The sequence below is a fragment of the Pteronotus mesoamericanus genome, unplaced genomic scaffold (genome assembly GCF_021234165.1).
Source record: "Pteronotus mesoamericanus isolate MK-2021 breed Mesoamerican mustached bat unplaced genomic scaffold, CSHL_Meso_final contig_65, whole genome shotgun sequence".
Classification (NCBI taxonomy): domain Eukaryota; kingdom Metazoa; phylum Chordata; class Mammalia; order Chiroptera; family Mormoopidae; genus Pteronotus; species Pteronotus mesoamericanus.
Genome location: NW_026555228.1, coordinates 11,374,983 through 11,393,071, shown reverse-complemented (window position 1 = coordinate 11,393,071; position 18,089 = coordinate 11,374,983). Strand labels below are relative to the sequence as shown.

The window sequence follows — 18,089 nt, the reverse complement described above, 5'->3', positions numbered from 1 at the left end:
CCTTCCTAATATTTTCACACGAACCTCCTGGGCCACCAGCAGGGGTGAGCATCTTGTAATTTACAGGTTACTTGACTTCTGCCTTCTGAGAAGTACCGGCTCATACCCTTTATGCCTTTTTATATTTAGTTCATTTTAAAATTTAAATTGTAGGGATTCTTTGTATTATTAAAGGGACTAAACTCTCTGTCCTGTTTGTTAACAGTATTGGTTTCAGTCTGCCTTTGGCTTTGTCTATGTTGTCATTACAGTTTCTGAGGTTCTTGTCCATTCAAAAGGTTTCCCAATGCCTAAATTTTCCTAAATGTGTTAGTTTTTATATCTAGAGCTTAAACCATCTGAAATTAATTTTTCTATGCCTTCCGGGGTTAGCTAACTTTGTTCTCAGGCAGATGGACAGCCATTATGCCAGCATCACTTATTAAATCAACTAAATCTCCTTTTCCTAAGTGAAATAATAGAGTGAAGGAATAGAGCGAAGAAATAAAATGGAGTCACTACGGTCAAGCTGCTAAATTATGTTTAAAATGTAAGCTAAGGCATGAAAAAACCGAATCTATTCTTGCCTTAATGAACCTGGGAACTTAAACTTCTGAACTTTCCAGCCCTGCGTCAATGCCTGGACATCCATCCATGAGACCCTCAGCCGGCCATCTGAATGACCTTAAGAAGAAACCATTCCACTGCCCAGATTACCGACATCTGAGGCTTACCATCCTGGACCAATTAATGGGCTAACAATGCATGCCCATTGAGTTTCCTCAAGAATGTACTTTTTGCTATAAAAACTCTCAGCTTTTCTTTCAGCTTTGGAACACTTCTGGTATTGCCTAGTTGTATTTCCAGTTTGCAAACCCTAATCAATACCCTTGAATAAATCTTTCTTATTTACTTCTAGCCTTTTCATTGATTTCTAGATAAAGCCGCCTGACTCTCTCGCACTGAGCCAACACACTTTAGGTCACATACTAGCTGCATGTGTTCAAGCCTCTATGGCACTCCTCTTACCTATTTGTCTATTTCTGTGTCAACATCATACTTTCTATTTGACTACAAGAGGGCAAATCTCCCTTCATTCACTTATGACTATTCAAAACATTTTTCTTGGCTATTCTTAGAAGTTTATTCTTGCAAATGAACTTCAAAATCATTTGGTCTAATTTTTAAAACTCCCTTGGGATTCTGATTAGAATTACTTATAATTAGGAAGAAAGATACTGTGCTGCTACCTTCATCCATGAAATGCAATCTCTCTCCACAGATTCGAATTTCAGTTGCTGTATTTCCATAAGATCTCACCATAACTCTTACCAATCTCGCAGTAGTCATGATTCCTGTTAACCTTATTCCTAGGTATTTAAGAATTGGCCACTACTTTGAATAGTTTCCAGCCTACCCTTCACCCCCAATTTCCATTCAAACTGTTTTGTACTTAGCATAGCAGAACACATGTTTAGCCTGCCTTTATCCAATCACTTTACCAAATTTCTCATAAATTCAACTAGATTTATAGATGACCTTCCTGGATCTTTTAAGCATTCATATATCATCCACAAATAACATCTTTCTATATTTCGACTCTTTTCATTGTCCTACCTTACTGAATTATTAGCTAATGCCTCAAAAACAATGCTGAATAAAGATTATAAGCATCCTTATCTTGTTCCTAGTTTTAGTGGAAATGCCTGATATGGTTTGTCATGATGGGTAAAAAAGGGTCACAAACTAACCCTGACAAGCTCCAGGGAAGCCTGCATCACGGCACAAACTCGGAGGCCAAAAGTAACCCCAGGGGATGGTCTGAGATTAAACCTTCCTAACTAAAAGCAAGTCCCTGAAGCTAGTCCTGTCCCTAGGCCGGTATCATCTTTAACAAAGGTCAATCTGTACCTGAACTGAGCCTGTCTTGTTTTTTGCACCTATGATAACGTAATTTCCTTTTGCCAGACCCCTCAGGGCCCAGCCACTCACCGGAGCACTGACCTCAGAACCCCTCACTGTTACTGTTATCAATTGTTAGCTGTTAACTATCCTATACCCACCAATGTAAAAAAAATATGTCTACCCCTTCTATTCTTTATCCAATCCCAGAGGTTTCCCCACTTTGCTTTCTCCCACCTCCCTAATCTACCACCACTGGATTTCATATAATCCTTCTAACACCTCCTCCTTTGACTATACTGTATAAAATAAACTGCAAAACTGCCAATCCCTGGAGCATTTTCCTAATCCATTGAGATTTTGCTTCCCGGCACTTGTCAGTTTGGTTCAAATAAACTCATAAAAATTCTCTACAGGTCTGGATGTTTCTTACATCAACATCATTTCATACAATCTTACCTTTAGGTTCCTGGTTTTGACTACATTTGGTTTCCCTTCTTTTGCAATTTTATTTTATCTAAAGAGTTTTCATTAAAAATGACTAAATATTCCCAAGTGCTGTATCATCTATTAATATCATTTTCTCCTTTAGTCATATAATGAATTATGGTGATTTCATAATTCAAATATAGTTCATATTTTTACATTTATGAACTAAAATTGTCTTGCACATAATATATAATTCTTTAAATAAACTGCTAGATTTAATTCACTACTATTTTACTTGGGAACCTTGTATATACATTCACATGCTTTTTGTAATTCTTTAATGTCTTTAGTACTAAAAGTATTCCATCATTATAAAAGCAATGGGAGAGTGCTCTGGAACATTTTCTATTTTCTTAAACAAGGGTAACAGGGTAGTTATCTGTTTTTCAAATGATAAACAGTTGCAGAGACCTGGTGTTATGTTAATGGTAGTTACGTTTCAATGCCTAAGGGGCTTGGGCGACCAGGAAACCCCACCCCTAAAGAGCCCTGGGAAAACTCTCAGGCTCAGAAGACTTTTCCAGGCTCCCCCTGGTGGTTGTTCTGTTCTAGAAAGAAGGTCGAGAGAAAAAACGTGCATTCAGGCAACCAACTTCCTCAAGAGCTCGGCCATTTCAAATACAATGCTACTTTTCCCTTCCCTGACCCGTCTGACTGCCTCTGCCAGCACCTGCCCTTGCTGCTTTACCCTCAGATGGACACTCAAGTGGAGAGGTTTCTTCCCAAGGTCGTTAGCAAACCCTCCCACTGAAATATGGCCTTTAATTATAACAGTGCACAGCTTCACAGTGCTGCAGGTTTGGGCTGGGGTTGTTTGTTTTCTTAAATCATATAAGGGAGCCATGTAAGGAACTAGGAATCTGAACCACTCCTCTGAAGTTACCCTGTAACCTTGAATAAATGCCCTTTAAACTCTAACCTTAACCTTCGTCATCGGCAAAATAGAAGTAACACCCACTTGGTACAGATGTGAGCATTAAATGTTAAAACACCCCAGGCAAAGGGTGTAGCTAACACTGCCAATATTATGGGTAAACAATGGGTAACCTTTAGCTCATTGTGAAAAATATCTGTCATGCTCAACAGAACCTGATTGCTCCCTCCCTTTTTAAACTTTCAAATAATACGAAGTGAAATATATGTATCTTTCCCCTTTGTCCACAAAACAGTTACAAATGCATTTTAATGTAGATATAATTCCTCTCTCAGCTTAAAGAATTAACATGCATGTTCTGTGAAATCAAATTTGAATGCACACACTCGAGGGATGGGATGGGGTGAGTAATTTACATATCAGCAAACTGAAGCTCTCATCTAAATTGTCTATACATCTGGAGATACTCAAGGTCCTGTTGAAATAAAATAAGTTTTTGCTGGTTATCTTGTGCTAACAAGTACTATAGGTATGGACATCAAACATGCATCCTCAAAATACAATACAAAATGTAGCCTACAAATGCACTGATTGGTGAACTTGCAAGCACATTAGAATTTAGGACAGAGACTAATCTGCTTATTAGCACATTCCCCCTGAAAGATCCAGACAGAGAGATTATTCAGGGAAGAGAGACAAAAGGTGGCAGTTGCCAGGTCAGAAAAAGGCACGTGACATCTCTTAGATGAGAATGAACGAATGTTATTCTCCACAGATTCTAGAGTTCTTTCGTATTGTAAGTACACATACAAATGTATGTACAACTTACAAAGAGAATGAAGGAGGGCAGAGAATGCCACCTCAAAATATGCCACTTTGGCATGTGGACTATTTTGAGCTGTAGGCACTTGAAAAACAGCTAGTGTAGAGAGCGGCTTTCTCTGAACTCCGCTTTATCTGCCTAAAAACAGATCCTCCAAAAGGAACTCAACTGTCATAGACTCCCCTCTCTTAGGGATTCAACCAGGGAGGATCATCTCTTATCTCAGGAGACAAGAGTGACACCATGTGGACTCAGGCAAACTTTGTCACAAACTGTCATACCTCCTCATCTATTCTTCTAAGGGCCCATCCATGTTTCCTAAAAGTCCCCTAAAACATCTACATCCCCTTTTCCTATTAGGATGAAATTGAAGCCCAAATTCTAGATGTAATTGTGTTACTCATGTTTCTCTGGGTATCTCCCACATATACATGAGGTATACACGCTAATAAACGTCTGTTTTTCTCTTGTTAACCTGTCTGTGATTACAGGAGTGAGCCATGAACTAGAATGGTAGAGGGAAATTTTCTCCTTCCCTACAAAAGGATCTACTTATCTTCTGAACCAAATATACTTAAAGTTGTTTTATTCAGATCAATAACATATGTATTACAGTATTATCAGTTCACTTAAAAACATCATCTGGAAAACATACCTGATAGCAGTCTCCTTTAAGATTGTCTAAGACGTCACCACACGTTTTCCGCATGTACTTCTTACATCCATCAATCACCATTTGGTCAATGTTCGGACCAGGTTAAGGAGAAATTTTCCCTGAATTTGGATATATCATAGAACTTTGAAATAGTAACGCTTTAAAGAGAAGGTTAAGACAAAAGTTTTATAATGCTACTTTGGGTATCCCAAGTTAAAAAAAGATGAATAAGAGAATGATTTTATTTTTGTACCAAGAACACTCAAAAGGAACTGATTTTTTTTTCCTTCTCATGAAGAAGCTACTGTGGCAACTGCTGAGCAGTAGATGTGGTACCAAAGTCGTTTGCTCTTTAATTTGCAATTAAATTATCTGCTTCTTTGTTGGTGGTCACATAAAAAGGCTATTGGTACCAAATTAAAGTGTCTGTTTCAGGCACTCTTGACCCCACATTCGCCTCACACAACATTAACTGGAGTCTTAGGACAAAAAGGGAAGAAGAAAACAAAAGCAGCCCATGGAACTTGATCTCCTGTAACAAAGGATATCTCTACCATAGTGACCATCTTTGGTTTCAGTTTGACTATTTCACATAAAATGCCCCCATCTCCGCCTCCCAGAATCAGTACGTCTTTGCCAGTGTAATCTTCTTTGCCACTGCCCATGATGGCCCGGGTGTATGCCAAATCACTCTCCGCCAGATCTAGGGAGGAAAGAGATCCAGAATGGTGACTCTACCCAAACCCACACACCACTGACTGAACTCATAACACTAGGAAGCGCTGGATTCTAGCCTGAGATGTTTCACTTTCAATTTTTAAAAACTGCCAAAAATGTACAAGTGTATTTTTTTTTTGGATTGTGGAGTTTTAATCAACCCCAATACAATAGATTACATACATAGATTACGTCTATATATACATGCACATTAGTCATTCGGAAGAAAACTCAGTCATAAGGATGTACTAGTATGAATAATTAAAAGCAATTATGTCTTTCGAGATGAATACAACAAAATGAGGGCAAAAGTGGTCCGGGGTTTAGGGGAAACAAGACTGGCCAGGAGCTGGTGACTGTTGACATTCACCAGTGAGTACAGACGGGTTCACCACGCTGCTGTAAATGTGGGTGAGCGGCATACACGGGGACTGCTGTACCCATGGTACGTAATCATTAGACCCATGTGTAATGCATATCCCTGTTTTTCTCTCAAAACTTTGGGCCAAAAAAGTGTGCCTTATACACAGCAAAGTACAGTATTTTGTGGACTTAGGTGTTGAGGTTTTCTATAATGAAAAGATTTTTGTAAATAAGCAATGATATACTTTTTGAAATCCATTCCAAATATTCCTCACAAAGAAATTAAGAAAAGGGAATGTCAAGGCAAACATTGTATAACTCTGGTATAAAACATGAAGGCCCAAACAACCCACAGGTTAACACAACAGAGATGTTCATTTCAAAAACCAGCAGTACCAAGGACAAACTTGGGTAAATCCCTGACACTGCTATTTGTTAGGAAAACAACAGGATCCAACACATTGTTACTTTGTTATACAACCAGGGTAGGGATGGAATACTTACTAACATCCCCACTAAGGATGAGAATATTTCCAAACTGCTTCGAGTGCAGAATTTTAATGTTCTGATAAGGTGAATCTTCATCATACACCACTTCATCTATATCATATTCAACCAGGCGGCCGTCAGCTGTGGGCCAGTACCTATCAATGGCCCCTCCTCGAACTATGGGTGGTAACCTGGAGGAAGAAAGGGACACAGGAACGAGCCCCATCAGAACGCTGCTTATGGTGAAGCCTGCCTTAGAATTGGACGTGGGAGCAGGAGTGTGCAGAAGCAAGCCCCAGAACCCCAGGCCAACTCCTGAACAGGACCCAGCAGATCTAACGTTTGCCTTTTACGTTTAACAAACATGGCAACCAACAAATCTCAACAATGGCCACACAAAAAAGGACTTTACTTTTTTTCCCTAATAAAAAGCTGAAGGAGAAAATGGCCACTGCAGACACCGCACTTCACCCCAGTGCTTCGGCAGGGATCTCTCAACGCTGCCTGCATAAGCACATGGCCACTCGCACCTTCCTGCGAGTGCACACAGATGTGATGCCATTATGTGGGTCAGAATCCATATTCGAGTGTTTCCCATTGTACTAAGCTCTGCTTTTGAATGAAGGATCATACACTGTGTTTTTCTTTTTTCTTTTCTACCCTCATTTCATCTAGAATAGTTTTTTCTAGTTGTATGTTTCATGACATTAACATCTTGGAAAAGTCCACACCAGGCATTCTGAAGAAAACCCCTCAGGGGGGTTTGCCTGATGATCTCTTCATTTGAGTCAGGTTGACATACACAGGGTCCAGCACAAATGATGCCACTTTTTATTACAAAATCTTTTATTATGGTATCATTAAGCATGTCATTCTGTAACAACGATATCACGCTCAAGCACACCATATGCCATTTTAGGTGAAATGTTCAAATTAAAACTATAAATTACTACGCCCACATTATTACCCTACCAACCGCACTGAAGTAGGCGTTACTTCTGCTGGAGTCTGTTATAAGGGCATTACATCAGGGATAAGAGATGTACGTTTGTCCAATGAGGGGGGAATGACCCCCCCAAAACCTCAGAATTTATTTGTAAAAGACTGTATTTATTCTTACATGTTTAAACTTCAGTCACCTTCAAAGTGCTCTCCATTTGATGCAATACATCTGTTGAGATTTTTTTTTCCACTGCTCAAAACAGTTTTTGAGCTCATTGACTTTGGTGCCTTGTGCTTCTGCTGTTTGTTTGTTTCACCTCTTCCACATCCACAAAAACGTTTCCCTTTGAGGACTTTTTTCATCCAGGGAAACAACAAAAAATCACTTGGGGCAAGATCAGGTGAACAGGGAGGGTGGGTCACGAGGGTCACGCTGTTTTGGGTCAAAAACTGCTGAACACTCAGTGCGGTGTGGGCAGGTGCCCTCGTAAATCACCCATCATGAAATGGGCAAACGCGTTCAAAGAGCCTTCAGAAAAATTTCACTAAAGCCAAACAACCTCTCAAAACACCACCAGCTGGTGCACTGATACAGATGGGTTCCTAGCACACTCACCTAGTGGGGGAAGCTTGGACTACAAGGGGCCCATACAGGGTTTTGGAGGGCCTCCTGTGTATTATTTGTGATGTTAAGTGTAAGCACTTGGTTGAAGAAGATGGCACCAGAACTCTCCATGTGCAAATGTACCTTTTTTCCCACTTGAAATTACTAAGCAAGCTGTGCAGTGCTCCTCCAAAATTGGGTGAAGGTCCTGATCTCTCAACAAGCCTTCACCAATGGCTCTGACATCTAGAACATTCTTGCCTGAACCAAATATTACTAGAGTAGCTGCAAACTGATGATTTTCTGATTCCATTCTTAGGGAAGTACTCAGTATTTTAGATAGGATGAATGTACTCGAAACTACCAGCAGAGGGCACTAAATGACAGGGGAAACAGACCTGGAAAGGGGGCTTGGCAAATCTAACTGGAACCCTAACAAAATAACTCATTGCACATATGGCACAACCATCTCTAAGTCATGTGTTCTCAAACACAGTGGTGTTTGACAGCTAAACAGACACCTAAAGTGCTGGGAGACGCTACCTCTGACCTGTTCTGATGAATTTCTTTCCCTTCCTTGCTCACCTGCTTCTCAGAGTCCAGTCTGAACCTGTTTTAAGTTAAGGAGGCTTCCCGTAAGAAAAGAGCACTAACGTCTGTAAAGAACAGAGATTTACAAAGCAAGTTCCCATAAACTCTCTTTTAACGCTAACAGTTCCTGATTTAACCATTTCATCCTTCAGATGAACAAATTCAGCTGTTAGAATGTTAGGCAGACCAGAGGTTTGTCTTGTAAAACGTGGAGCCCCAATCAAAACACCTCCCCCATCCCAAGAGCAGGCAAACAGGATTGGGGGAAGCCTCTTTCACCGCTAGCTGATGGGGGTGGGGTGGAGTGAAGTGGGAAGGTGACACATATCACGTCCCAGTTTCAGGGACAGAAACCTACCTCCTGGTTGACAGCCAGCCAGCCAGCTATAGGCTTTGATTGAACTACGCACACACCTACTGGAATAAATAATGCCCATTCTCCACTGTGTCAACAGTGCCTTGGTTGAGGTTGAGGTCTTTCCTCAATTGCAACACAGTGTTTTGTACAGACTGGCAAAGAAATAAGGATCTCCAACAGGATGGGACGCCATTACCTTGACAAAGTGCTCATCGTGGCATAGCACGCCCTATCTCCTTGTAATGGGCCATGGGGGACTATTCTGGGGCCCTACTCAACTCTTATTTCAACCTTCACCACTGAAAATCAAAACTGGAAGGTAGAGAGTCAGGCAGAATATGCCCCAGGCCTCAGGTACAGTGTGTAAACTGGAAGAATTTTTTTTTACAAAACTGATAGGCGCTTGCTTTCCTCTTATTCTTTTGAAAAGTAGCATACAAAAATAATGTTTCTAAGAAATCCCCTGATGGATGAAAAGTCACATTTACTTCATCAGCCACAGGGGAGTAATAATTTCAGATGTCGCTGAGTTATTTGTTAATGACTAGAATCTCTAACAATGTCACTCCCCAGAGACAAAAGGGCACCATCCTTGTCCTTTTGAAGCCAGTAACAAAGAGCCTACAGCAAAGTGTTTTCAACCACTTCCCGCTCCCTCCACCCTGATTTTATGAAGAGATGTAAAGAAAGTAACAAGCAAAAACCAGGTCTGCATTTTGAACTGAACATCTAAAACCTAACTTCACTGTCATTTTAGGAACTCCTACACCAGAAAAACACAAATAAAGCAGACTTCTTGTCAATGCTGAAGCCCCTAAATGCATTCCCTCTGTTTCCTGATGCCCAGAAGTAACTCCGATAAAAATCACACCAATATAACCCGAAGGCATTTTGATGCTGGCCAATTCACCATCGCAGAGTTTAGACACTTTACAACTCTGTGGGAAGCTGTTTGATGCCACTGAGTGTAGATAAGGAAAACTCTTGCAGGCAGGAAAAGATGAAAAGTCCAGGAAGGAGCATGGGTGTGGCTGCAGTTTTTTAAAGATGAGGAAGGGGCTGAGAACACAGAAACTGAACTTGGGCGGGGTAAACAAATCTAGGTCCTCTGACAGAAATGAAAAATGTGGGCAGTTCCACGCTGTGCCATGTTCTTCTCCCTTAGTTTCCTGCCCCAGCAGAGATTCAACAACTTTCTAGTTGTTACCCGGCCCTGGAGCTTCCCTATGGATGGAGCCATTACGTTCTTAACCGTACTAGCTCTTGCCAATAAGGATTTCTGCTTCTGGAAAGGGCCACGGACTAGGAGAATCTATATTCCAAATGTTCCCATCCGTGATGCTGTGACCTTACTAAAGTCCCTCTGGATTTCTACATCTACATGTTTGCCTTTATGAAAGCAAGGGACAAGCCTCCCAACTTCTGGGGGCTTGATAAGGACCCACGCAGGCAAGAGCAAACTGCTGAGAATTACCTGCTGTGAACTCATTAATTCACATTCTCGGTTCCCAGGATCTCCCAGGCTCTATCCCTCCCAACAAATGTTAACACTATTACTTTTATCAAAGCTGTTAACTGACACCATTGGCAAATACCTCTGTGCTGTCCAACGTGGCAGTCAGTAGCCATTAGCTAGTGTCTTGTTTTGGTGTGAGGGGCTCACTAGCTCAGTCTACTGTGTGGCCAGAAGCGGAAGTTGACTTTGTTCTTCACCACATCCTCAGTAGACTCAACACAGGGGCAACACCACCGTTCTTACTATTTTACTGATTAACCAAACATAAAAGGACATTCAGGAGTGGACTTACCGCTTCACCCGCCCAGTACTGCCCTGACTCAATTCTTTCATTCTTTCTTCTACTTTGTTCAAAAGCTACAATTAAAAGAAAAGAAATCAGTGGGTTTCTAGAACAGGCTGCATGGAAGGGCAAAATTACAGACCAGAGGTCGAGGCCGTGTTGACAGAGCTGTGCAATACAGGCAGGAACCCAAGTCCATCCATCCTCCCCCATCCCCACAGCAGCCTCCAGGCCCCGCCCAGTTCTGCACCCCCACACCAACTAGCCCTCATGGGCTGACCTAGCCTCTCAGTTTAAGTTGCCAAAAAAAATAATGGGAAAGGGGAAGGCTCAAGGGTAATGCAGACAGAACATCCTGGCTAAACATTTATATTCCATTCCCTTCAGTGGAAAGTAAAATTGGTACTCAAGCAGTCAAGGGAAAAATGGCAGCCAGGTTCCTAAAAACAACTGAGGAACAACTATTTGTCTTCTAAAATCACTTCTAGTGGAGGGAGGAAGTTCTACAGTTAACTGGGAAGTCAGCAATTATGTGAAATAATTTTAACAGTATTAAGCGGACTGGGTTTTGTGATCCTCGAATACCTGGGTAAATAAAAGTGAAAAACTGGCCCTGGCTGGTGTGGCTCAGTGGGGTGGGCATCATCCCACGCACAGAAAGGTCGCCAGTGGAATTCCCGGTCGGGGCACACGCCTGGGTTACGGGCCATGCACCCAGTTGGGGTGAGAGGCAACTGACAGATATTTCTTTCCCTCTTTCTCTCCCTTCTTTCCTTCTCTCTCTAAAAATAAATACATCTTTTTTAAAAAGTGAAAAACTGACACTTTCAACTTCTTTGCCTTCCGCATCACCGTCGTAACTCTGAAGGTCCAGCAACACCAATCCATGCGGGTAAATTCTCAGATTGGCAAAGCTACAAAGGAAAGTATAGTTTTAAGGTTAGGAATTGTATCATGGAACTCAGAAGAAAAATGAAAAGATGATAACCCAATTCAAAGGAAAGACCATTTCTCTTTTCCCCCCCAAATTACATACTTGATCCTGTTGTGCTTTCTTATTAGTGCCACTTCTTGGGGACAACAGGGAAGCCACCAATCACTCAGGGAAGATTTAGAGTCACCAAATGCTAAGGTTTTCAAAACAGGTTGTTAAGCCCAGTAAATCATTAGGCAACAAGTTGAGTGAATCTGATTTTTAAGAGGCTTGCCCAGCAGGTGACTCCGCCATGTTTAGTAACCGCTGGAAGGGAGAGTAGGGAGGGGCCAATTGGGTTCTCTGGATTAACCTCCAGAATTCAAAACATCGCCCAAAATCACATATACTGAGCACACGGACTGACAATAGCACGATGACAGTCAAAGGGAAAGGGGGTGGTGGGGTTCCTGGGGGGAGGTGGGAAAAGGGAGGGCGAAATGGGGATGGAAAGAGACTTTGCTTGGAGCGATGGACGTGCATTGTATGCACGTGCAGGTGATGTTTTATTGAGTTGTGTGCTTGAAACCTGTATGGTTTTGTAAGCCACTGTCACTCCAATAAATTGAATTGAAAAAAAAAAGAAAGAAAGAAAAACAGAGCCAGGTTTTGCCTACCGCAGGCAGGTGGTGAGTAAATTCACCCAGTTCAGGGTCAGCACACTCGGCGCAGCCTGCAAGCCAGATCCAGCCCACGGCATGTTTTGTAAAGCCTGCACTCTCAAAATGGTTTCGATGTTTTGAAAGAGCTCTTTTTTTAATAAAAGGAGACTATGAGACGGAGGCCTCGTGTGGCTCCTTACAGAAAAAGCTTTCTGACCCCTAATTTAGTGAATCTGAGCAGCTGTTTTTATGAAATAAAAATATGAAGAGTATCACACGCAGTGAATTAATTATCGAGGAACCTTTCTTTCAATTATACTGTGTATTTGTATTGTATATACGCAGGTATGTGTGTGATATTACTGTTACTTCTTACTGTAAGTCACGGTTAAAGAAATACTTGAAATATACTAAATTAGAGGATGAATTCTGTTCAGACAATACAGGCAGTGTGCTTGAATTTAAAAATAAATGCAACTAGTTAATTTTCACCTTCAGCCCTTAGATGGCCTCAAAATCAAGCTCAGGTCTGGGACACCACCACTCACCTACATCTGAATGAGCTAAGCAGCTTGCGCTCCCCCTCCACCGCCAGCAGCAGCACAAAAGAATGGGACCCCTTAACCACCTGGGTGGTTCTAGCAGAGTCCTCTGCCAGAGAACTGGGGGAACACAGAGAATGCTGGAAGGCAGGGTGTCAAGGACCAAAGGATTAAAACCAGAAACAAAAAGGAAAAGCTACCAGGGAGGAATATGGAGAACATAAAAAAAGGTGGCTGAGGACCCGCACCTCAAGAGGCCATTAACCAGGAACCGGGTGTGGAGCCTGGGCACTTGGGTGCCTGGGAGGGAAGAAGATTTCAGAGCTGATTTTTTTTCCTGCTTATAAAAGCAATTTCCAAACAGCTCTTGTCCCTGAAAAACTACCTTCCAGGAAGAATTCTAAGCCCTCTGGATGGGTGGCTTAGAATGGTGTGTTGGGCAGAAGATTCAAGAACTGCAGTAGGGAGGCAGGTGGGGCCACGCTGCAAAGACCCTGAGGAAATGGGTGCTCAGAGATGCAAGGCCTCACCTGGAATGCAGGAGGAGCTTACCGAGGTGGCCGAGTGTCAAGGGCTAATCTGATGAGGTCCCCCAAGAATGGACCACAGCAAGGACAGTGAGAGATGGTGGCAGGGAGGGTAGGGAAGAGAGGTCAGGGTAGAGAGGGGCTGAATGTGCGCTTGCAGGAGCTAGAGGGCTCAGGGTCGGCGCAGACCTCCGCTTTCAGACCTGACTGACGGTAACTGGGCCACACCATGGCGAGCCAAACAGGGTTGGGTGGCGGTATTGATTTTGGATCACCCTTAAGGAAGAAAGAGCTTTAGATACAGCTGAGGTATCTGCTGAACACATATATGGAGCTTTGCTACATAGCTAGGAATACAATCTGGGCTTGGGAAGAGAGGGTGAGGATGTCTTTCAGAGGCCTCAGGAGAGGGAATGCCAAACACCCACATAGAGGTGGACCAAGGAGACAGGAAGAGAACAACGGGCAGGGAGGTGGCCTCAAAAGTGAGTTTCCCTCATCTCACAGCGAGGTCCTCTGTAAGATGGTGGGGGGGTATTTTAAAAGAAAAACGAGAGCAAATGTGGGACATCAGATGAAGCCATGTGGAATTCTAGGACTTTGTGCTCAGTGGGGGAATGGAATGAAAGCCATCAGAAAATACCCAGGAGTTCACATTTTTAAATGAACAGTGCAAATTACTAAGAATCTTAATAGCACACTAAACCAGTCTAGATATAGTACAGACGCAGAGTTAGGATGCTAGAAAGAGCTCAATGGGTCATTTGTTATCAGTCATTTGTTGATTTAGGTTTCCTTCTCAGAACACACTGACTTTCATCTACATTTTGATTACATAAAGTCCAGACAGTCTGTAACTGTTATGGAAAAAAACTTGTAACTCTTGCATCTCTTCAGCTCCAGTCAAGCTTCTTGTAGACGTTTTCATCCTGCGTTTGACAATGGTCTGCATTAATGGGTAATCACTTATAATAGTGCCATTCACAGTGGGGTCAACCCAGCAGCAGCAGCAGCAGCATCCCCTGGGAGCTTGCTGGAAAACGCTATTCGGGGCACTGCCCCTGACCTACCACATCAGAAACCCTTGGACAGGGGCCCAGAAACCTGTTTTAACTACGTCCAGATCACTCCTTGCCCAGCAGTTCACACTGCTTATGCTGCCCAGGGCTTCTGGGTCATGGCCACACAGAAGAATCACTTGGGGGCTTTGGAGAAATACTGGTGCTCAGTGGACTCTGCCTCTTGCCAGGGGAGGGTGCCCAAGCATGGGGTTTTGCGGAAGTGCTCCCCAGTGACGCTACTGTGAAGCTCAGGCCAAGAAGCACTGGATTGTAGGCCCCTTCCAGAAGTTGTCAAAGGAGGGGGAAAAAAATACCTGGCCACCCCCCACCACCCTTTGCAGCACCCCCTCTCCCACTCCTGAAGTGCTCGGATGCAAAGAGCAGCACTCAAGGATGGCTCACCTGCCGTTTTTGTTTATGTAGGTCGCTAAATAGCCATGGTCCTGCCAGGTATGCACCGACTCGGTCATTCCCTGCTCCTGGAAGATGGACTGGAGGCCTTTTAGAATGGTCTCGCCATCAGCTGGAGAGGGAAGGAGGCAAGATGGTCAGATGAAGCGTGTTCGGAAGGAAAGCCATCAAGGCACAGTTGGATGACTGAACTTTTTAAGAAAACCTGAACGAAGAGTGGCACTTATCCCCTTTGTCATGAACTATAAAACATGCTCCACCCTGCACGGACAGGCTACAAAGATTTTCAGGTAAACACAACAGAACACAGTTAACTTAAAGATATAGAGATGAAAACATCTTGGGTTATCCAGGTGGGTCCTAAATCCAGTAAGTGTCCTTATAAGAGAGAGGAGAGGAGAAGACACAGGGAGAAAGCACAGGTGATGTGAAGACAAAGGTAGAGATTGGAGCAAGACACCACAGGCCAAGAACACCCTGAGCCACCAGAAGCCCACAAGCAAGAAAGGACCCTCCCCACTAGAGCCTTCAAAGAGGGGGCAGCCTTGCCCATACTTTGTTTTCAAACTTCTGGCCTCCAGACCTGGGAGAGAATGAGCTTCCATTTTAAGCCACCCATTTGTCATACTTTATTACTGCAGCCCTAACAGACTAACCCACCCAGGGAAATCCTTTCAACTTGCCTTAAACAGAAACAAATGGAGTAGCAAAAATGGCGGTGAAGGAGTGACTTTGCAATCCTGAATCCCCAAACACAGAGTAATTAGGGTACCGCAACCCAAACCCACAGGCACCATTTAGAACAAAACTAGATAAGAGTGTATCCCCAAAACCCCAAACAGGATAGGTGGAGAGAAGGAGGCCACAGCCCAGATATCTGTGTGGTACCAGCAACTGTGGAGAGGAAGGAAGAAACTGAGAAGGCAAACAGACTTCAAACCCCCCATTAAAACACCAACAGGCCCTGGCTGGTGTATTCAGTGGATTGAGTACCAGTCTGTGAACCAAAAGGTCGCAAGTTCGACTCCCAATCAGGGCACAGGCCTGGGTTGTGGGTCAGGTCCCCAGTTGGAGCTGATAGATGTCTCTCTCCCACATTGATGTTTCCCTCCCTCCCTTCCCCTCTAAAAAATAAAATAAAATCTTAAAAAAAAACAATAGCAGTTTACCCACCAGGAAGGGGATTTCTCCCTTTGAGGAGGCAGCACCCAGCAGACCACAGGAGGGCAAGCAGGGGGCCTAGGCAGGGCCAGGGAGTGTCAGGGTGGCCCACTGGACAACCAAACTGAACCGAGGCCACTTCCAGGAAAAAAGCCCCCATCAGGGAGACTCCTGGAGCAGAACCCACACCACACACCCATGGGAACACAAGCATCCACCGACAAAAGCAGTGACCTTGTGTGTCATTACAGTCTCACTCATTCTCAGCAAAACTGTGCCTTGGGGAAACTTATTTGGCAGAAAATGATCTAGCTGGCTTCGGTATTCTGAAATTGGGCTCAGGAAATTAAAAGAAGAGGCCTGAATTGTATTCTCAGAACGGCGGTTTAGGGGGTGAATTCCACCCCCTAAAAAGAAATTCTGATTGCAAACTTGACGACAAAAATCTGGCCTTGTTCAGTTTGTGCTTGTCATGTAAGTCTGGTGAGGTCTGGCCACCAGGGAAGTGACTGAAGGGCAGAGTGGTAAAGACAAGTGCGCCCAGCTCGCCTGAGTCCACATGCCCCAGCGGTACTTACCCTGAAGAGGAGGGAAGCCACTATGTAATTATTCAATCCTCCTTGGCTAGAACAGATGTTTTCTGTTTTTGAAAGCGTATAAAACAACTCATCACTCCTGGTAAAGGGCCTCAAGAATGGGTTCTGTTGGCACATTACAAGACAGAACACAAATCCCCCAGGCTGGTGAGGGGGACAATCCAGGCAGGACCACCCCGCGTGTCAATGGCCAGGCTGCGCAGTGAGGATCTCAGCCCACAGGCTGAGCTGGGCCAAACTCTGCCCCTTGGGCCAGAGAAAGGGGTTTATTTTGTGTGATACTCGCAAAGCCCTTGACTGCTAGCAAAGCCCAGTATAGAGATCTGTCCTCTTTTTTCTAACTGGCACAATGAGCAAAGGTACCATGTGGGCTGATGGAGCCCCCTGGCCAGGTTTCAAACAGAAGAAAAACACAATACAAAAAAAATCCAATGTGATGTGTTATTTATTTTTATACTGTGGGTTTACCCCCCTCCCCCAGTTCAGTACACATAGGCCAGGTCCAAATGTTATTTCTGGCGATCTCCAGCCCCTGGTCCCCAAGGGTACTGTGCCAGCCCTGCTGCTGGCCTGGGGACTCCCCTGTCACCCACCCTGCTCCCAGCCCTTGGAGAAAACTCCTGAAAGGGGAGGGAGAGCTGAAATAACTGCTCAGCACCTCTTTTCCAGAATCATGGTTTTAAAGCGAAAAGAGAAAGCAAAAGACATAAGCTCCACTTTGCAGTTTCTAGAACATCTAGACCTGTGGTTCTCAATCCTAGCTGTGCATTATAATCACTGGGGGAGTTTTAAAAATTCTGGTGTCACATCCTAGACCAATTAAATGAAAATCTGGGGGTAGGACCCGGGCATCAGTATTTTCTTTTTTTTTTACAGATCCCTGGGGAATTTGAATATGCAGCCACAGTTGAGAGAACCACTAATCTAAACCAGTAGACACAAAAAAGAAAAAGAAACCCCCACGATCTCCAAACTAATTACACTCAAGCCACCAAGAGGTTATTCCAACCTTCATGCCTCTCTAGGAGGGAGCATGTAGCATGCCCAAGTAGAATGTACTTGGCTCTGTCAGGGTTCCTAAAATGAGGCTGGCGATATGGCTTACATGCCAGTCCTGTCCCTCACAGGACTTGGTAAACCAAGTCACAGCCACGAAATGCGAGCAGTCCCTACCCCTCTCTTATGGAAAAAATAAAAGCCTCATAACCCAATTGCCCAGGGACAGAATCCCCCGAAAAGTATGAGGTGCTCTACAGACGAGGGGAAACGAGCCTGGGAGGCCAGAGCATACCCAATGCTGAGAACACGAGATGGCGAAGTCTCAAATGCATACATATCTGAACATTCGAAAGTAGAGTCAAATGCTGGAAGAGATAAACCAAACTACCATGTCTAATAAAATGTTGTTTGGCAAAAGTTCTTAGAAAACTCTGGCCAGGCAAGAGGGATGCGTAATAACTGGTGTACTACTCAACGCCTTCCCAAGTGCTCAGAACCACAGCAACTTGTCCCAGGGTAAAATGTGTCCTTTGTCCACTGGAAAACTAATGCCCCCTATTTCCAGATCACTGCCTATTTTGTATGTGTGTACTCAACAATGACTTAGAAGGAATGAACTTGGGGGGCAGGGG

General features: G+C 43.6%; 1 protein-coding gene across 1 annotated transcript in view; it reads right to left on the bottom strand.

Moving 5' to 3' along the window:
- Positions 1–18,089, bottom strand: part of SMS (spermine synthase) — a 43,237-nt gene that overhangs the window by 9,252 nt on the left and 15,896 nt on the right. The window contains exons 2-7 of the mRNA XM_054581142.1: positions 14,693–14,813; positions 11,409–11,499; positions 10,595–10,659; positions 6,307–6,482; positions 5,271–5,425; positions 4,723–4,812 (exon numbers count right to left, since the gene is read on the bottom strand). Coding sequence (XP_054437117.1) covers positions 4,723–4,812; positions 5,271–5,425; positions 6,307–6,482; positions 10,595–10,659; positions 11,409–11,499; positions 14,693–14,813 — 698 coding nt within the window. The remainder of the gene's footprint in view (positions 1–4,722; positions 4,813–5,270; positions 5,426–6,306; positions 6,483–10,594; positions 10,660–11,408; positions 11,500–14,692; positions 14,814–18,089) is intronic.